Source organism: Nilaparvata lugens, chromosome 10, assembly GCF_014356525.2.
Source record: "Nilaparvata lugens isolate BPH chromosome 10, ASM1435652v1, whole genome shotgun sequence".
Lineage (NCBI taxonomy): Eukaryota > Metazoa > Arthropoda > Insecta > Hemiptera > Delphacidae > Nilaparvata > Nilaparvata lugens.
Window position 1 is genome coordinate 20,299,607 of NC_052513.1, and position 22,478 is coordinate 20,322,084.

At 35.3% G+C, this 22,478-nt stretch overlaps 2 protein-coding genes across 2 annotated transcripts in view; one reads left to right on the plus strand and one right to left on the minus strand.

Annotated features, from left to right (window-relative positions):
* Nucleotides 1–17,382, minus strand: part of LOC111048445 (CAD protein) — an 86,301-nt gene extending 68,919 nt beyond the window's left edge. Inside the window, exons 1-5 of the mRNA XM_039436648.1 lie at nucleotides 17,244–17,382; nucleotides 16,364–16,502; nucleotides 13,493–13,775; nucleotides 8,905–9,227; nucleotides 5,038–5,223 (exon numbers count right to left, since the gene is read on the minus strand). Of these exons, the coding sequence (XP_039292582.1) occupies nucleotides 5,038–5,223; nucleotides 8,905–9,227; nucleotides 13,493–13,775; nucleotides 16,364–16,502; nucleotides 17,244–17,349 (1,037 nt within the window). The 5' untranslated portion in view covers nucleotides 17,350–17,382. The remainder of the gene's footprint in view (nucleotides 1–5,037; nucleotides 5,224–8,904; nucleotides 9,228–13,492; nucleotides 13,776–16,363; nucleotides 16,503–17,243) is intronic.
* A 3,375-nt stretch (nucleotides 17,383–20,757) lies between these two features.
* LOC111045826 (kinase D-interacting substrate of 220 kDa B) overlaps nucleotides 20,758–22,478 on the plus strand; it is a 103,819-nt gene continuing 102,098 nt past the window's right edge. The window contains exons 1-2 of the mRNA XM_039436649.1: nucleotides 20,758–20,904; nucleotides 21,247–21,388. The gene's annotated coding sequence lies outside the window, so the exon portion shown is untranslated. The remainder of the gene's footprint in view (nucleotides 20,905–21,246; nucleotides 21,389–22,478) is intronic.

Genomic DNA, 22,478 nt, shown 5'->3' on the forward strand with positions numbered 1-22,478 from the left:
CGTTGATGGAAAATACAATTTTCAAGATGTTAGATGTTTTTGAACGGGTAGTATTATAGTCGACTAAAATAGATTTTTACGGTAATATTGGCGTATGAAGGAGGCTCCTCTTTCCTTTTATATTATCCTTGAAATGCAAAATTTCCAAAGACCTTGTATATCAGTCTAGTCGAGGCAGCCGTGCCGATAAGACGTTACTACTGCTTTGTGATAACCAACAACTCGTGTTCTAGTCTGAAGTAGCCTGTTTTCGAAAATTTTCAAAGTGTTTTGTTTTAATAATTAACTAACATGTCTACTACCTGTGGCGTATGTAGTATCGTTCTTGGTTCAGTTAAGCCCTCGGAAATTATAAATTGCTCCGGTAACTGTAAGAGATCATTTCATATATCCTGCATTAAGGACGAAAACGAGGAGACAAAGGTACGCTCTGTGAAACAATGGAGATGTAAAGACTGTCGAGATGCTGCGAATGTGTTTTCTGGGCCTAATACCGGTGCACCGATTACCAAAGACATTCTGTCTAAAATGTTTGAATGCTTTAAAACCGATATTTTTACTGAATTAAAAACTGTTAAGGACGAGGTGACGGAGTTGACCAAGTCAGTTGTATTCCTCTCAGCTAGTGTGGACGCCTCAAATACACTAATGGCAGAGCTCAAGAACAGCATCGAAACGCTTAAAGCTGAGAACACCATTCTTCGCGAAACAAGTAATACTCTATCAAATCAAGTAACCGATCTACAGGAACGTGTTCGTTCACTTGAACAATACACACGGCGAAGCAACATAGAGATAAGTGGCGTCCCGGCAACTCCAAAAGAGGAAGTCATCAAATTAGTGATGGATGTCGGCGCGGCGATTGGCGTCGCGGTGGAAGAGTCGCACATCAACGCGGCGCACCGAGTTGCTGGCTTTCGCAACGACCGAGCTCCTTCCCTCATCGTACAGTTCACGCATCGAGCTATCAGGGACCAATGGATCAAGAAGTATAGGAGAATAAGGAATCCATAACAGCGTATAACATAAATCCCGCCTTCAAGAGATCAAAAGTGTATATTAATGAGCATCTCGCTCCAGTGAATAAAGTGTTTCTTGCCAAATTGAAAGTAAAGTGCCGAGCTGTCGGAATAAAATATGTCTGGTGTCGTGAGGGAAAGTTTTTTATTAGAAGATCTGATGGGGAAAAATGCCAGAAGGTTATGAGTGAATCGGATATTGATAACTTGAAATAAGGTATTTCTGCAATGATATTTTATTCTAAAGAATGTGAAAATACTTTTCACTTTAATATGTACTTGATGCTTTCAACTTTTAATATTACGCAGAGAAATCTTCTTATTTTTATTTGAAGCATGCTTGTTCAAGTTTTATAGTTTTGTGTTACATATAGTTTATTAATTTGTTTCTATCCCTTTATTATCAATAACCTCTGAATGAACGAAAACGATTACTTATATTCTTTAAAAGATAATTTCTTCGAAATTGATAATTTAAAAGAGAATAACATTTTTACACTTATTTATTGTAATATTAGAAGCATGAGACAAAATTTCAATAACTTTTTGGCTGAATTTTCTCAAATTCGAAACTCTGTCACGTTTATAATTCTGAGTGAAGTATGGATCAATTCTGATGAAGTTAAATTGTATAATATCCCAAATTACAATATTTTTGCTCACTGCAACGACTCGTATAGAGCGGGCGGTGTGATATGCTACACATTAAACTCTGTATGTGCTACACAAGGAGATGTCCATAGCATGGAAACAGCTGACACTCTTGTACTGGATGTAAAAATTAGAAATCACAATTTTAAACTATTTTGTGTTTACAGACTTCAAGAATTCACTGAAATCAGATTTATAACCGAATTAGAATCAAAAATTAATCAATTTACATCTAATACAATTGTAGTAGGTGATGTAAATATCGATCTATTAGATGGAAAAAACGCTTCTTGTAACTATTTAAGTTTAATGGAGAACAATGGTTTTTCATCCATAGTTGATAAAGCAACTAGAATCACTAAAATGTCTCGAACACTGATTGATCATATTTTTATCAAACATAAGCAAATAAATTGTTTCACGCATGCAATATTTGATTTGAATGTGACAGATCATTGTTTGTTAGGATTGAAATTTAATCTGGTTCGCAACTGTCGAGGAAAAAATGATGAAACCCTAGCTAAAAAATATGTGGATATTGATAACGTATGTGATATTCTAAGGGCGATAAATTGGAATGTAGTTTATTCTATTGATGACGTTAACTTAAGTTATGAAAGGTTCCATTCTATTCTATCTGATATTGTGAATGAATGTTCAAAAACTGTAACAATCTCTAATAGAAAGCTCGCTAGAGCTAAGAACCTAAGCCCTTGGATGACGATTAGCCTATTAAGGAAAATAGAGAAAAGGAAGAAACTGTATGCACTAGTAAAGAAAAGACCATATGATCTAACTTTTAGGTCTTATTATACAAATTTTTATGATAGACTTAAAGTTGAAATTGATTACATTAAAAAACGTTATTATTCTAATAGTATTCGTTGTGCTGATGGCGACCCAGGAAAGCAATGGAGAATTATAAACAGCTTAACTGGTGAATGCCGAAATAATAAATTTGATAAGGTTGAGTTAGAAAACGGAGAATTAGACTGTGAACCGCAAAGCGTAGCTGATAAAGTTAATAATTATCTCATGAATGTTGCACAGCCTGATAATATCGCACCTTCTTCTCTCGGCCTGGGTCTTCATCACCACTGTCAATCTTTCTTTATAGAGCCAACAACTATCGACGAAATATTGATAACGATACGCAGTTTAAAAAATAAAAAGTCATCTGGTTTTGATAGCTTTAACGTGCTTTTGATTAAAAAGATCGCCCCTTATATTGCACCCGTCCTCACCTATATTTTTAACCTGAGTTTTAACGATGGAATTTTCCCTGACTTATTAAAGCAAAGTATTGTCACGCCAATCTATAAGAAAATCAACTCTTTGAAATTGAATAATATTAGACCTATTACTCTACTATCTGTTTTTTCGAAAATTCTAGAAAAATTAATGATCAAGCGTTTAGCTAATTATCTCAATAAATTAAATTTTTTCTCCCAAAGCCAATATGGTTTTCAACGAGGAAAATCGACAGAAGATGCTCTTTTCAATTTTTCCAACTTAATTTATTCTAGTTTTAATAATGGCAATAAAACAACCGGGCTATTTGTAGATTTCACAAAAGCTTTTGATCTTGTTAATCATGAAATTTTATTGATGAAGCTCGAAGCGGCTGGGATAAGGGGATTAGCGTTGCGGTGGTTCCGCAGCTTCCTGACTGATAGGGAGCAGCGGGTGAGAGTGGGCAACTGCCTCAGCGAGCCTCTTCCAGTCACTGTCGGGGTACCTCAGGGATCCGTATCCTCTGCTATTTTATTCATTTTATTTATCAACGATTTGCTTACAAAAAACTTTCATGGTCACATTCAGGCTTTTGCTGACGATATTGCCTTTTTTTATTCCAATAAAAATAAAGAGACTGTACAAAATAATATTATCTATGACTTGAAAATCCTTCAAGAGTGGTGCACAATAAATAGAATGAGAGTAAACGTTGCAAAGACAAAATATATCAATTTCGATTTTAAGGCATTCATTTTTGCAGGCCCAATTATATATCATACACAAAATTGTGACAATCGTGATAATTGTGACTGTGAAGAAATTGAAAAGGTAAAGTCATTCAAGTACTTGGGTTTAACTTATGATGAGAAAATGTCATGGAAAACTCATATTCAAAATTTGCATGTAAATGTTAGAAGAGCAATAAGAAAGTTCTATTTCCTGAGAAGCATCTGCGATGAGCAGCTAATGAAAACATTGTATTATGCTCTCATACACTCTCAATTACAGTATGGTTTGGTATGTTGGGGTGGAACTTTTAAAACTATTATTAATAGGTTAAGAATAACCCAGAATCATTATATAAGATTGATAATGTTTAAAAATGTAAGAGAGAGTTCTTTTCCTTTGTATGTGAATTTGAAAATAATGCCTATCCAAAATTTATTCGTTTTTAAAGTTTTAAAATTGTTTTATTTGAAAAGCGGAAACTTTGGTACGGGAAATCTTTATTACAATATGAGAAGCGTTAACCAGCTACTGTGTAGGACACCAAAGGTGAGCAGGGAAATTTTAGGCACTCGTTTATGTACTTAGGACCTTATATTTACAATAAATTGCCAATTGAATTGAGAAGGTGTGATTCCTATATTATCTTTTGTGAGAGAGCAAAGAGCTGGTTATTCACAGTGAACGACGTATGGATGGTTAGAAATGTTGTTAGATAATGGTGCAGGTTGAGCTAGCATTGTTCAACGGCACCATTCTCATGACAATATTATTATTCAATTGAATCACTATTCCACTAAGGCATGTTCGGTATTATATTAATTATTACATTTAAATGCATTTCATTTATTCCAGTTTTTGGTTTTCTGGGCTGTTTCAATTTATTTGTTTTTTTATCTCATGCGCTACAGGCAGTAGTTTCAGTATTGTTTTAGCAATCTTAATCACCTAGACTAGACTCACAGCTTTTATTTTTATTTTTTTTCATACAAGTTTATTCTTATTTTTATTATTTATTATTTAAGTTGATAATGTTTTTACCTTGTTAATTATACTTTGATTATCTGATCACACAACTGGATACGTGATCAGTATAATTTCCAAGATACTATTTAATTTCTACTTTTGTAATTTGTAATTTGAGGAGGAAATAAATTCATTTATTCATTCATTCATTTATTCATATACGTCGACGCGCAATTTAAAAAGGAACATACTTGTCAAATTTCATGAAAATCTATTACCGCGTTTCGCCGTAAATGCGCAACATATAAACATTTAAAAATTTAAACATTTAAACATTAAGAGAAATGCCAAACCGTCGACTTGAATCTTAGACCTCACTTCGCTCGGTCAAATAATTTTTAACAAACAATTGCTTTTTGACGATTTATTATTTGCTGACCTGAAGAAAGGCAGCTGCGAGTGTACAATTCCCTCGTTGGAGTGGTCGTTAGCATTGGTGAAGAGTGGATCCCACTGGTTGGGCAGAGAGTCCACATCCACTGCATAGCCGTGGTTCTGTGATGTGATGAAGCACCTATTTGTGCCCAGATGGGTGCAAGGCTGATTATGGCCTCTGTTGCCGTATCTAAAATACAACAAAATACCAATTAATATCAATCATAGCATAGAACACATGAGATTAAGTAGAACAGTGTACACATCTACTGCCTAGTCCACATGTTGGCCCATTAATCTGACCCAGCCTGCAATGCCCAATGAAGCCCAATGAAGGCCAGCGTTGGCAAACTACCTATCCACACACTGGCGCTGGTCGTCATTGGCCTTCATTGGGCCAAAATATGGATGCGGCATAAAATATAGCCGTGGTTTTGGGATGTGATGAAGCAACGATTTGTGCCCAGATGGGTACAAGGCTAGTTGTGGCCTCTGTTCCCGTATCTAAAATACTAATTAAAAGTAATCTGTCATAACAAAATGATAGTTCACAACACATAGAATCAAGTTTATTAGTCTCTAACTATAGTGAGGTCCAAGTTATAATGGCAGTAATTGATCAACATTGGTGTAACTATCCTTGTCTATCATTCGACAAAGTCCAATGTTCACACTTTACCTGTGCTCTATGCAGACGATACCACTCTGATTAATTCTAATGTAAGTAGGAGGGTTGTACGGAATATGCTGAACCAATCCTACGTTGATGCAAAGCAATGGTTCACCTCAAACGACTTGTGCATTAATGAGAGCAAGACAGAAGAAATATTCTTCTCACTCAATAATAATGTATTAGTAGATGTTGGTGTCACCTCTGTTAAGCTATTGGGTATGAACTTGGATTCAAAGCTTGATTGGCATGTGCATATCACTGAACTATGTAAGAGACTGGCTAGAGTTACATTTTTGCTCCGTAAATTAAAATTCTGCGTTAGCCATCAAGTTTTAAAAACCACTTATTTTGGATTGTTCCATTCTATTCTATCATATGGTGTTTACCTTTGGGGAAACTCAACCCATAGCATCAGGGCATTTTTGTGGCAGAAAAAAGCGATAAGAATCATAAGTAACCTTGGTGTTAGGGATTCATGCAGAGAAGCTTTTAGACAGCTGAATATTATGACCCTACCGGCACTTTTCATTTATCAAAATCTGTTACAGGTGAGACAAAAAATTTCCAGTTTTGATACCCAGTCAAATACCCACAATTTCAATACTAGGAATAGGGAGAATTTAACAGTGCCTCACGTTCGACTGAGGAAAACATACAAAAGCCATTATTTCCAGCAAATAAAACTATTCAACAGGCTGCCGCTAGAAATTAGAGCGCTTCCAGTTGGTCGTTTCAGGATGGTCGTTAGCAAGTGGGTTACATCTAAGTCCTTCTATACAGTGAAAGAGTTTCTTGAAGGTGATATTGTTATTAATGTCTAGCAGAGTAGAGTTTGTATAAGAATTTTTCATAAAATAAGCATATTGTGATAATGTTACACTTGTGGTACAGTGTTGAGTGTTTTAGTTAGTTTTGTGTTTTGTTTTATTGTTTGATTGTATTCGGTTGATTCAGTTGTTGGTTGTATTGTCACTTGGTAATCTTTTGTTTGTATTGTGATTTCCGCCAGTGATATGATTATGTTATTTTTATTTTACTGTTTGTATTGTGACTTTTGCCTTTTACTGTACTGTATATGTTTATTGGCAATAAAAAAATATCTTATCTTATCTTATCTTGAAAAAAGTGGATAGCTCTATCCTTTTCAACTCCGCACCGATGTCAATTCGATTAAAGCTAAGTAATAAACTATAGAAAATAGACTATCTAATATGTAATGAACTATCTCAATCAAGAAAAAGTATAATTTTATCAGGGATATTATTTTTATAAACTAATAAAATACTATTGATAATTACCAAGCATCAATTACAGTAATATTACATCAGATATATGTCTGATGAAGATACATGTCCTCCCCGTCTTTCGGAGGAGACGATAAGCCGTCGGTCCCGATTACCTAAAAAGTAGTCATCTCTCATCATCTTTCCACTCACTCATTACCCACGCACAAGCCTAAGAGCTTATGTGGGCATCACCCTCAGTATTTAATAGACATTTAATATATCGGGATGAGATGAATCTCACTATCTCCTCATAGTGAGGTCCACGTTATAATGGCAGTGGAGAAAGATTGATTGATTGAGTACTTTATTTATGTAGATTACAATATACTGGCTTATACACTTATATACAATAGCTTACATTATAGCAAAATTATAGATGAATTTACATAATATAGACTAAGAAAATAATTATTGAACTGTATATGATATGAAAAAGTAATTTGTAATATAATAACTATAGATAATTATATTGTTATGCATCTACATAAATTGGCGGAGCTTTTCGGAGCTTTCCATTCTTCGGAAAGAATATTAAAAATATCCTCCCCACTAACTCTCTACCAAAGATAGGAGAACAACGTTGCCGATCCTCACTGTCTTGTTATATTAATATTGTTAATTCTTGTTTAAAATAATCAATTATATTTCATTGAACAAGGAATTATATTTTTCAATAATTTCATGATGAAGATGAAACATTTTGTTAATTAATTATTAATTCTACATTGTTGAAAGCCGATCTGGCAACAGAGCAAAGCGAGAGAGAGAGATAGCGCTATCCGCTTTGTTGAATGATAGACAAGGATAGCAATACCATTGCCAATCAAACACTGCCATTATAACGTGGACCTCACTATAGAAATACGTCACTTGGCACCCCTCTAGTCCTACTTGGCAGTTCAATCTTTTCCACGGACTATACAACGTGAATCTCTTGACAACGAGACTATAATCCTTTATCTCACTATATATTGCCAAAAAATACAAAACAATATTTTTGGCGTGGCTGGAATAAGAGAAGCCTTGCGCTCCAGCCACGAGTTCTATGTATTTGAAATGCTGAGAAAACTTGAAATCTTGAATTGTTTTTTTATTGGCAGAAATAAGAAATTACAACATCTAAGAAATGCATAATAAAAGTAATACAAATTTCAAACATGGGAAAATACTATTACAAAATAGAATGAAATGCCAATAGAGTATTTGCATCTCGAGGTACTAGACCTGTTTGAGATGGTGATATAAAAATTGATTACAAAACTAGCGCTAAAAAGTAGTTACTGAGGCCGACAGTCGCATATGAAGTGACACATATTACATAACAGTATCGATGATTTATCAATTTTAGCTTCGAAGTATATTGTACAATATTATGATATACAAGTTTATAAGGCTACATGAGAATTCTTAGAAAGGTATCTATATTCTCACATTCCATTACAAATCTCTTGACATCTCTCAAAAACCTTGATCGTATCTTGCACTGCCTTATCTCCAAGGGCAGCAGGTTGTAGAACTTTGGAGCTAAATAAGAAAAAAAATTCATGAAGTGACTTTTATTTGGTTTAGGTATACAAGCTTCGTATTTATTTCTCAAATTATTGTTTTTCAAATGAAAATACTCATTGCCATTATCAAAGAAGTTCCGGAGTACTTTGTAGACACATATTTTTTTCAATGGAAGTATAGCTAATTCTCTAAAGAGAGGTGATGTGTGTTCCAACCTTGCTTTGAAGGAGATAATGCGAATGAAGGATTTCTGTAAAACAACTATCGGCCTCAGGGTTACAGTGTAGGCTCCTCCCCACAACGCCAGACCATATTCGAGTTTAGAATTTATCAAAGCATAGTATACAGGTTTTAACTATTACAAATCTACAGCAATTTGTAGATTTGAATACTCCATACTCACTTCATCTTGTAAGTCTTGCAGCCGGCCGCAGTAGCCAGCAGCTGATGTCCCAAACATATGCCGAAAACCGGCAGCTGAGAAGTGAGCCAGCTGCGAATATTGGCCACGGCAGCGCTGCATCGCTCGGGGTCGCCGGGCCCGTTGCTCAGGAAAAAGCCGTCGTAGTCGGCCGGCGAGGTGATGGCTTTATCCCAGGGCACCACGTCACAGTTGACGCCTCGGCTCAGCAGACAGCGCAGCTGGTTGTACTTGAGGCCGAAATCGACTACGCACACTTTCAGCGGGGTCTTGCCTGGTGTCAGCGATGTGTAGCTTTTCGTTTGCTGTTCACATAGATAGAGAAACAAATGTTATTATTTGATAGGTGTAGATAACAGGTCGATTCAAATTTAATACGCATTAATAATATGTATATCTTATGTCAATAAACTCCTCTGGTTGCAATTCAAACTCATTTACTTACCATAAAAATTATATACAAATTAATAAATATTATCAATTACAATATGGCTCTACCGGCAAAGAACAATTTGTGCGCCGGCAGTGAGTTCGAACAACTATAGTGAGGTCCACGTTATAATGGCAGTGGAGAAAGATAGAAGAGCAACGTTGCCGATCCTCAGTCTTGTCAATGCCTTCTATAGACGGTAGCTGATACAGGTTTACTGATGTAATATTAACTGTTCGTTCTTGTTTAAAATAATCTATTTCATTAAGTCATAAATTATATTTTTCAATAATTTCATAATGAATTTACATAATTAGGATGTAATATTTTGTTAATTATCAATTCTACATTGTTAAAACACGATCTGGCAACAGAGCAAAGCAATAAAGCGATAGCGCTATCAGCTTTGTTGAATGATAGACTAGGATAGCAATGTGTTTGCTAATCAAACACTGCCATTATAACGTGGATCTCACTATAGGCATGATAAACATGTCAACGATTGCTATTGAAGATATACACTATTACTACAGTCGCGGTCTCACTAGTTGATTCCTAGACTGATTTACCCCTTCCACAGCATTAAGACGACGCTTTCCTACTTACGCATAGCAATAGCATTACGTCAAAACAGCTGAGTTGATGCCAGCTACTTGAGTCAAGTCAACCAGACTAACAAGCCGAAATTTTATAAGAGAATTTTATTTCTTCCAGGGGGTGCTCCTAGAGGCAGTGTTTTTTCTTTGACGTCTCCTCCTTGCAATATTGAATTTTCTGTGTTTATTATTGATTGTGACGATTCAATGTTGAGAAGCTTGTCTTTTATATGCAACTACTTGAATAAATAAAATTTGATTGATTGATTATAATAGGGAATACATCAGTCAGGCAGCACAGTTGGCTTCCATGGACCTCCGTCTGCCCCCGCACCGGTCAACTTGTCAGATCACATCTGTTTTGAAGAGGTTTATTGTTGAATAGTTGCTTTTCATTATATATTATTTTGATACTAGGACAGTTAGAATAACATGTAGCACAGTTTTTTATAACAGATTATCAAGAAAATGAAGAATAAGGGCGAGACCATATCAAGCGTTTATTCAGGCGTTTCAAGAGTCGGCAGAGCAGGAAGCTCTCCAATTGGCTGATTGGGTTGGCGCTTGAAAAATGCCTAATATGGTCTCACCCTTACTGCTTATGTTAATAGTTATACAGTATTAGTATGCAAAATAAAGTATAGGTATAAACTATCCTATACTCTTTCATAAAATTCAAAATCCGTGTAAAACTCGAAAAATAGCTTGAAATATTAGCAGATTAGATAGGATATTTCAAAATAAGAAAATAGTTAAGAAATACTGACTTACTAAGAGAATGCCGAATACAAAAGAAAGCAAGTTAGTGAAAGGTATAATTAAAAAGATGTAAGTAAAATGCACTAGATTTACTGCACTGCGTTAAATAATAGCTTGGACAAACTGTGGAAAAATGTTACGCCAAACATTTCAAACCAGGTACTACAAAAGAAACGGTGGAAGAGATTTTAAAACAAGGTTAATTCAAGCTACAGTATTCAATAAGTGAAGTCATCCTTCTAGTGAATAAAGCTTATAGTAAAAATTACACAATTTCAAATCTAAATCAATGCTTAATATCAAAATCCATACTTCTAGTGAAAAGAGCTAGTATAAATATTGAACAATTCCAAATCCAAATCAGCCTACAACACACATTGAAATCTAGTAGGCTACAAAATTCTTGTGACCAATCAACTCACCAACAACCAATTTCAAATTGAAAATTTCCTATTCAAACAAATTTCCAAGCTCTCCAGCCGCAGCAAATCTTCGAAAATGAACAAGAAATTAAATTATGAAAATGAAAGAAAAATTAACGAATTAACCTAATAATAATAAGATTAAAGATTTCGGAAATAAGAACCTTAATCAGCAGCCTTTGAGAAATCAAATCGAATATTTTATTTTTACTGTACATGTTTTAGTCTGTATAGCAAGTTATTTAGTATATATTACAGTATATTATACTAAAAATTGAAGACAAAATTATTAAATCCTCTAATTCAACCATTCATATTCGGGTCTAGTTGTCTAGTTGATTAAAGCCTACATTTATGAAAAGGTCTCTAATTCTATTACAATTTCTCTCCTTTGTAATATTTTCATTTGAGTATATTATTACAGTATATTGATATTCTATCACAGTTATTTAGTGAATACTTAAAATCTAAAGCCATCTGGGTTGTATGGAATAGATTTATCAATTAAAAAGAACATGACGAGTGCTAGGTTGATAGTAAATTCCTTGAATTGGTAAACTGGTAGGCGACCATAATACTACAACCAGTAATCAACCTCCTATCTTAAAACAAAACGAAAACTATATTGAGGTCCTCGTTATAATGGCAGTGTTTGATTAGCAATTGTATAGATATCCTTGTCTATCATTCAACAAAGCGGATAGCGCTATCTCTTTCTCGCTTTGCTCTGTTGCCAGATAGTCTTTTAACAATGTAGAATCCTATTATATTAAGCGAGCAATTCTGTATTTATATATCTGGTTATTTTTATATCAGGTTATTTTTATATCTGGCTATTTTTATATCTGGTTATTTATGTTTAACGGACCTCGAAAACGGCTCTAACGATTTTCACGAAATTTGGAACATAGTAGGTTTATGATATAAAGATTTGATTGTACTAGGTCTAATGCTTGTGAAAACTCGCTGAACGACATTAAAAGGATAATTCATACTTGGCTGAAACAGCTGATAGTTAAAAAGTATGTGAAAAATCAAAATATCGCATCCCGAAATTCCTAAGATGACATAAAGCCAGCTGTGAAATAATATGAACACGATCATTTTAGAGGATTGTGTTCTGTTTATCAATAAATAAAAATCTGGTGTGGTGCGCTCACACAACTTTCCTTGCCGTTATGGAAATTTATCTCCTACCGCTAGTGTTCCCGCACATCTCAAAGTCTACTATTCAAAGATCCAAGCCAGCTGGTGACAGGACAATAACGCTGGAGACACACAAAGTCTGCTATCTCTCCATAGTGAATGCTTTAATAGAATCAACAGCTGCCAACAGTTTGCAATTGAAATAATAACATTTTCTCGAATTTCGAGCTTATTTTAAATTTTAGGTGAAAATGGTACTGAACATTTGTTGAAGAGATTTTCATGCTCAATCTTTTCCACTGGAAATTTTTTGTTTAAATTGTATCTGAAGCCTGATAATTGGGAATCTAAAATCAAACTTTGCATAGATGGGGCGAAGCTCCTGGAATTTTTACAGATATGTGACTTGTGGCAGTTGATAGACCTTATCAATGACTATTTTAAGTATAAATTTGATCAAAATCATTGCAGCCGTTTTCGAGAAAATCGCGAAAAACCCTGTTTTTGACAACATTTTATCTTCCATCTTGAATTGCATTGGATCGAAATTGTTCGTGTCGGATCCTTACATTGTAAGGACCTTAAGTTCCAAATTTCAAGTCATTCCGTTAATTGGGAGATGAGATATCGTGTACACAGACGCACATACACTCATCCACACACACACACACACACACACCACACACACACACACACACCACACCACACACACACACACACACACACACACACACACACACACACACACACACACACATACAGACCAATACCCAAAAACCACTTTTTTGGACTCAGGGACCTTGAAACGTATAGAAATTTAGAAATTGGGATACCTTAATTTTTTTGGAAAGCAATACTTTCCTTACCTATGGTAATAGGGAAAGGAAAGTAAAAACAACGAGCGAAGCTCGGTGCCCCGATATTTGATCATTAATTAACAAAATTTCATCTTAGTTATGAAAATTCATTATGAAATTATTGAAAAATATAATTTATGACATAATAAAATATAATTGATTATTTTAAATAAGAACGAAATAAAATATTACATCGATAAACCTGTATCAGCTACCGTCTATAGAAGGCATTGACAAGACAGAGGATCGGCAACGTTGTTCTCCTATCTTTCTCCACTGCCATTATAACGTGGACCTCACTATACGACATGTATTCAACCCCCTATCTTAAAACAAAACGAAACTAGTAAAGAAACGCACCTTAGTAGACACTTCGGCCACCAAATTCCTCGCGTTGGGATTGGCAAACCGGTGGGCAAGGGCGTCTGTCTCGCTGACTTCTCCCGCTACAATCCTGCCCAACATGGAGCCTTTGTCGCGAATGTGCTTAGTCAGCTGACGTGTGTCGATGTGACTGATGCCTGGCACACCCGCCTCAGCTAAGTAGTCCGACAGATGCTGCCTCTGTTGCCAGTGTGAAGGGGTCTCACAGACCTCGCCCACCACCAGACCGCTCACCCATGTCTTGTGCGACTCGAACCATCTGGAAAGGTCGCAAAATGGGGTCACAAATCATTGAAAACAAAGATTTCTATAGTGAGGTCCACGTTATAATGGCAGTGGAGAAAGATAAGAAAAACGATGCCAAACCTCTGTCTTGTCAATGGACGGTAGCTAGTTCGCCTCCATGGTGCACATTGGGTAACGCTAGATGGACTAGCAAATAATGGCAGTCAGACAAACTTATGTTCTCCTGACCGAAAACTACACATCTGAAAGAATTTGGAAATATACAGTGTATATCTAGGCATTTGAGACTCATGAGCTAAATATTTGTTGTGTATCTGCCATACGCTAAATAATTGTAACACAATGATTGTATTTTTATGACGTGGCCTATACTTGTTTTATACTTGTCGTTGGCAATAAATGGATTTGATTTAAAATAAATAGACGGTAGCTGATACAGGTTTATTGATTTAATATTAACTGTTCATTCTCGTTTAAAATAATCAATTATAAGTGGTTTCCGAAATTTTATTTATTCTAGTGGTTTGAATAAGCTGTAGTTGTTCGAACTCACTGCCGGCGCAAAAGTTTTCTTTGCCGGTAGTGCCATTTTGTAAGTTAGAATATTTATTTCATCAATCTGTATTATTTTATGGCAGATAAGCTAAATGAATTTGAATTTGAGAAAAAAAAGGTAAAGAAAAAATCCCATGGTATAGGTCGGTTATGTTCCACATTTCACGGTTAATTCAAGCCGATTACTATCAACTTATTACTGTTTTGGCCGGGTGAAGTGTAAGAACGGCACAGTATTCATTAATTATTATTTATTGACTGATTCATACAATAAGTACATCATCAAAATGATAGGGAGAGGAAAATAGGGTAACATTGTGTAATATTCCTCTCCTAAATTTAGATAAGGTTACACATAGTCCGAAATAGGTTAAGTCTTGTAGTTGTTTATTAGACCGCCAGTGTCACATAGTTTCACAAACTACTAGGACTATCGGAAATTATGGGACTATGGGAAATTTGGGACATAAACGCCCTAAACCATGGGATATCTTCTTATAATATCTATTCTCTATGATATAACTTATTATTCAATCTTATATCTTATTATCAGTAATCATTCATATACTTAAAAGGAGGGTTAAATTTGAGAAAGTTCGAAGAAAATGTGCTGGATTGTGCAACTAGATACTACCAAAACAATAAGGGCAAAGCCACATGATGCTTTTTACAGATATTTTTGAACTAGCGGCGGACGAGTCGGCAAGGGAGGAAGCTCTCCGATTGGCTGACTATCAGCTGATTGGTTTGGCGTTCGGGAATCAGCCAATCGGAGAGCTTCCTGCCCTGCCGACTCGACCGCTGCCAGTGCAAAAACGCCTGGGAAAACCACTTCATGTGGCTTGGCCCTACGACTCTAACTACTATTTGCAGGTGCAATACTCAGAAATAAAAAGGACATACAAACAATGGATTCACACGATATCTCCAGGACAACGAAAAAGACACCTAATACGCAACAAAAATGTTACAATTAATTAGGACTGCTGGAAATAAAATTGTGAAAACATACAGAAATAAAATTGTGTATACATACAGAAATCAGTGAGATAAAGATTCAATTGAACATGAGAGTAACGGTGTCCAAATAACAAATCTATCTATAATAAAGGAAAGAATTGGCTTATACACGTACGGGATAGGAAATTCACGAACGACGCATCATCACGTCTCAACTACTCAACTGATTAACTTGAAATTTTGCATATTGATTCTCAATTATTTACCAAGGATGGTTATCGACCTATTTTAAATTCTTCAAGATTTCACTAGGTCAAGTTTTTAATTGGACCCTTGTAGAGCACGGGTTACCTACTAGGCTACTAGTCTTGTATAAAAATAAGTGATCAAAATTACTATATAGGCGGTACATAATACTGTATGTAATTATCTTCTTCAATCACATGATGAAGCAAAAAATGATTCTGTAATAAATCATTTAGAAGCCTACATAGTGTAAAATCCGGCATAAATTCCAGCATATCAGAGCAATAAAAACACAGCTTAGCTGCCTTGTTTTACAATTTGTAAAGTGGGCTTTGAATAAATTTAATTGAAGCCTCATTCATCAAATTAGGGCATGATCACATCCAATGTGTGAGCAAATAGGAACACTCACAATGAAAGCAACTTGCTGGTTGCGTTCAGTATGTGCTGGCAAGTCACAACATGATTCAATGGCTCTTCCAGATTTTTTTTTCGGCTCATGCATGATCTGACGTGCACTTGCACATATAGGCATCCAATATGATCATACCCTGAAGAAGATTCTGGTTTCAACAAATGTGTCACAAACATAGACTGACATTCAATTCAAAATTCAAATTCAATTCACATTAATCAAAATAACGCGGCAGGAGTTATCGCTTGGGAATTTATCCTTGATGATTGTAAGTAAGTAATGATTTGTCAGCATTAAATAAGTTGCACCTAAGACAAAAGTGTTTTAATTATTGTAAAAATGGAATAAAAACAAAGCATAGAGTTGGTGATTTGCTTAATGACAAAACTAAGAATCAGGAAAAAAATATATCTGAATATTATTACCTAGGAATTCCATATTCGTCTTTTTCTTTACCAAACACTCCATAGTTTCCAATCAGTGGATATGTGAGCACCAATATCTGAGCATGGTAGGAAGGGTCAGTGAGTGACTCTGGATATCCAACCAATCCCGTCTGAAAGACTGGAAATAGAATAAAAATTTAGAAATAGACATAGGTCATTCATTTTCTTGATTTGCCTTTTGTCTGAAAACTGCAAATTTATAAGTAGAAAACTGAATTTCCAGGCCGTAAAAGCCGCAAATAGTGCTAGGCTAATTGATAATCTCCAACTTATTTAAAATTCAAATCAATAATGCTATATCATTCAAACAACAAGTAGCCTAAATAATCCTTTATTTTAGAGTTGATTAATTTAGTTCCATTTAAAAATAATACCGTGTTTATGGGGAATATCGGTATATCAATAACATCAAATTTTATTTTACAAATAAACAACAAACAACATATAAAAATAGTTCTATAGCCTTGAATAATAACAAGGTGAAAAGTTGTTTTACATTATTTGTTTACAGCCGGCAAAAACCTGTTCAAGTTACTATGTTGAATAGCGAGTAACGGTCTTTTAGTAGAAATAAAATTGTTGACACTGAATACATCTATAACATATTTTATAAAATAATGGAATTAGAGTTTTTTGAGCCTTATATTTGTATGAAATAAATAAATGCCGGTAAACAATCATAACATTACGGTTCATAAAAACTGAATAACATAACCAATAAATCTGTGAACAAATGCAGAATATACCGGTAATGGATTATTGTTATCAACTATATTGTAAGATTTATGAGTACTATTATAATAAATGCATTAAATTGTATAAATTAATTATTTTTAATGATTAAATTTAATAATCTCACCAACTTCTCCATCACAATCCACGTGTGCTCCAAATCGCAGACCTGTGAACACTTTTCCATCTTCCAAAACGAGACTGCAAACTTCCTTCTCCTTCTTTATGATCATGTTTTAGATATGAAAAAATAGCAGTGCATGCAGAAAATTAAGTAAAAATCCACGTGCTTTACCGGAAAATTAATTGCAAAATAATCTATTCAAAGTCCACCTGCGATTTGCAAAATTCGCGATGGTGGATCAGCAGAAAAATCACAACAAACTGCAGCGCTGCAGTAGGGTGGAATTGAGAACTAATAAAGGAATTTGATTTTGGTTCGAAATTTGAATTTAACTGAATTATTATTTTTAATTTTCTAATATATATGCTTATGCTTTTTTCAGGCCCAGTTCATTAATAAAACACACAAACAACAACATATAGACAAACTAATCAATCAAACGTACATATAGGGTCTATAATATTCAACATAAATTTGTCTCGTCGGGCTTTCTTCATTTTTGGTAGGTCAAATGCCAAGCTCTCCCACAGTCCCCTCCAGCCATGACATGGCACGCTCATCCGCCAGGTGAATACCCCTGAGTCCCCCTTCATAGGAATACAGTGGACAGTCTTCAACTAAGTGCTGCATCTTCTGCACATCTCCACAGGTGCAGTGGGGGTCAGTGGCTATGCCCCAAGTAGTCTGTGCTTGAGCACACCTGCCTGTAGATGTACGAAAGCGATTCAACCTGCACCAAAGTTTCCTCTTCAAATCCATTCCAGGCAAAAACACAGATGGGTCTTCCAACAACGTCTTATTCTTAATGTTGACCTGAAACCATTCCTGCCGCCACAATTCTATAATATCTTGTCTCTCAACTTCTGCCAGTCGGAGATAATGCCTAGACCTCAATCTTTTAAGGGGTGGATTCAGCATATCCTTAATCAGTGGCAGCTCTTGTCTGGAGGATAAGCGGTTCATCAACTGATAAGTTCTTTCTTTTCTTCTCAATGCTGGTGGAACAATGTTGCATTTTTTATTACTTCTGAAGAAATAATTGAAGCAATAAAGAGAATAAAGTGTGGGAAATCACCTGGAGCTGATGGTGTAATGCCGGAATTTATCAAACACCTGGGACCACATGCAATCTACTGGCTGTCTCAATTGTTCACAGCAATCATTGATCAGGCCAGAATACCAAGAATGTGGAAGAAATCAAAAGTTGTTGCTGTACTGAAGCCAGGGAAGGATAAGGAAGACCCAAACAATTTTCTAATAAAAAGTCGGTTGAAAGTCTATAATTTTCAAATGAAGTCTGACTGAAATAAGGAAAATTGATTGAATAATTTCTTCTCAACGTGATCAATCATTGAATTCGAAAATAAAAATAAATATTCTAAACTTTAAACTGTAAACATTACAGTAAAGAAATGAAGATTGAAAAAAATTATGAGTGTTATATTATTCTATTTCCTTATTTGGTAGAGATTGAAAATCGAATCTTTTTATATAGGTATTTTTTTTCAAATTATAATGTTTGATTTTAAACGTTAAGGCACGGTACCGTACCTTTCTGTCAATCTGTTCATCAAAACACGTTTAAGTTATCTCAAGATGGCCAATCAAAGATACTGACAAAGTTTGCAATCTTCTCATTCAAGGAATAGAGAGGGTGGTTAATTAGTTTCTCTCGGAGTACTTTCTTGAACACCTTTTCTTCCAACTCTCGCACCTGCAGTGGAAGTTTATTGAAAATTTTCAATGTGCGCATTGGATAGCAGGTGTGCAGCTTAGCCAATCTTGAGCAGAGAAGGTCGATGTTGTCTCTCCCTCTAGTTGAGTAGTTGTGAATCTGGCCTCTTGCCTGGAGTGTGTGAAGTTGGGCCTTCAGAAGCACAAGGGAGCTCAGCACATATTTACTGAAGACAGCGAGTATTCCCAGCCTCCTGAACAGCGGGCGACAATGCTTCAAGTATGGCGAAGATGTTATGATGCGAACCACTCTCTTCTGTAGAAGGAGAATCCTCTGGCATCCACTTGCATGACCCCATAGTTGATATGGCTATGAAACAGACCTTTGTATGCAGTCACAAGGTAATTCTTTGGAACATGACTTCTCAATTTCCGCATCAGATATGTCACTTTGGAAAGTCGGTTGCATATCATATCGATGTGCTGGTCCCATGTTAGTGATGATGAGTCTACCAAGAATCCAAGGAGCTTAACCTCCGGCCCACCAAATGGGGGCAGACAAAGCCTCAGGGAGCACAGAACATGTTGTGTCTTCTCTCATCTATTCATACACAGTCTGTTTGTTCTAAACCATGAGCTCGCCTCCTCCAATATTTCAGCAGACCACAACACAGCCAATTAAGGATCTTCATCCTGTGCAATGAGAGTTGTGTCGTCAGCAAACAGCATGGCTTTCCCATCCAAACTAAGGACATTCATGAAGATGAGGAACAGCAAAGGGCCAAGGATTGATCCCTGTGGCACTCCATACTTGACCTAAAGCTCCTGCGATTTGGCACCGTTTACTGTTACAACCTGCCTACGCCGTTGAAGGTGGTACTCCTCCATTGTTTTCAAGACCACTCCTCCAATCCCATATCTCACGAGCTTCCCCAGCAAAATCTTATGAGAAACGCAATCAAATGCTTTGGTGAGGTCACAGAGGGTCATGGCAGTTGAGTGTTTCTTCTCCATCGCCTCAAGAATGGATTCCACCAGGCGTTGGACAGCACCTGTAGTTGATCTCCCATGGCGAAAACCAAACTGATCCTCCGTGAAGAGTGAATTCTCCTCAAAATAAGCCGAAGCTGAAAGAGCATCACAAACTCCATATCTTTCCAAACACCGGAATCAGAGATATAGGTCGGTAGTTTGACAACTCTTCAGTATCAACGTTTTTGAAGTTTGGCAATGTTCTTGAAATCTTCAGTACCTAGATCAGAAAAGACACTTTGTACCAGACAGCTGTTGGTTAGTCTGCTAAGTGTAGAGTCTCTAAGATCCGATCTGAATTATGGCAAAATTTTAAATTACCTATTTTAAAAATTTTTTCTGAAAGGAGGAAAAATCTTGAAAAGATGAGTTCTCTCAGTTCCAGCTCTACAATCTACAATAAATACATTTTAAAATCAATAAAATAGGGTGTACTAATCCTCAATTTTCCATACATGTGGCTCCATTTTTTACAATAAAAATAAGATATTTCTCATATAAAAAATTTTGTGGCCATAATAAAATCTTGCTTTTAAATTTCAAAATTCATATCCTCGCAATATTTTTCATGAAAATTGTTTTTTGTGTGGCAAAGCTCATTTAACTATTGAAAAACCATTTCATTAGCTCATTATATGTTTTTAAATCACCGCCAATATTTTGAAGTCTGCATTATTGTCTGCTGTCTAGCAGCAAAAGTGTGAACTTTTTTGATTAGCTTCAGCCTTCTTCCGATAGGTATCGTATGCTGTCCAAAATGAATCCATCAAAAGCCAAGCTGATTTTCTGGTGAATCTGAAGGCAGTGGCTGGCTTTTTACTACAGTCACAGTCTGTTTTGAAGGCCAAACCAAATAATGCAAAGTTTCTAAATAGCCAATAAACTAGTGCTTAAATTATTTGATTTACGCACTACACGATATGGAATATTGTAATATTACATCCTAAATAAAAATCTGGTAAGATAAGTATCCGATATTCCATTTCTCTTAACTGAAACAACAATTCCTGAATGTAATATAATTTTTTAGGTTAGTCTAAAACCATGACCAATTATGATTGTTTCACTACATTTTCTCATAATTCGTACAGTTTTTACTGTTTTTTCAAGTTTATAAAACTGTATTAATACTTTTATCAATCTTGAACACATTAAATTTATTACTCATTTTTTGTGGTTTGTTGAACTGACGGCGATTGTCGATACAGTTTCTCATATTTTGTTTATGTTGTACCTAGACCTAAAAAACAACAAAAAGACCATTCATTTCAACTCTTGATCAAATTTATAATTTTTTCAGACATTTGCTGACCAATTAGGATTACATTTGCAAGATCCAGTACTTAATATTCGATGATACCAGATCGTGTACAGTCTAGGGCTTTCTTCAAACAACACCCCAGTAAAGACAAAAGACCTGTTCTTCAAACTTCGCGAGAAAGGTTAGTCTTCATTGTTTTGAATTCAATACCGTAGTTCTATTATTAATTACATCAATTCCAATTCTATTATTTCAGTAGGATAGTATCCTTTTGTCTTAAGCTCTATTAACTTATTCACAGTACCTACCTACAGTAGGTAAACATTTGTGCTGAAACAGAAATTGTACATAAAAACTTGAAGACCAAGGTATAATTATATCTAGATAGCTTAATAATCCTTTAAAAACAAATATCTATAGATAAGAACTGAAATATAGGGTTTATTATTTACTTGCTCAGCAACTCATTAACTTACAGTTAATTGACTTTTAACGCCAAGTAAACACGGCTATTGTTTTAAATTTCTAATCTCAATTAACTACAGTATACTAATACTATTATCAAGTTTTATTTGCACAGTCAAACTCCAATCTTGACACTGAGTATTATCACCGTTATTAGTAGGAGGTTCTTATTGGCTGCAAATATTTACCGTTATAGGCCCAATCCAAATGATGACATGGAAACAATATGATTATATATAGTTTTAAGGGTACTATATTGTAGTAATCCTCATAATTGTCGTCATAGCTATCGTCATGATTATATTTGTACTGTTGTCCTGTAGTATGGTTTAATGTAGCCAGTATGCGTTATGCTCTTCTGAGTAGATGTAACTTTCACAAATCTCATGTACGGTAGTGAGTCTAGTTGGTTGGATTTCGTTTGATCGTTGTTGGTGAAGTGTTGCCAAAATGTATTTCATTTTCAACTTGGTCCGCATGTATTTTGTAAGTATTCTTTAATGTTGTCTTCTAAATACTGTATCTACCTGAAATTGATTGTGGTGTAGGTAGATTTCGGTAAGGTAAGGTAGGAGTTGGATTTCTATATATTTTACATGTGCTCGCGGATTTCTTGTCTAGGTTTGCATCAATGCTCTGTAATATTGTATATTTTGGGTTCTATTTATGTTCTTTTGTAATTCAGTAGTTTCAATCCATAACTGGCGGTCACCGGTAGAGACTTTTGATACTTGATATACTATATCTTGACGTGTTCCCTTATGGACATATCCTGGTGACATGTCTGTGCTATGAACAAAAACTAT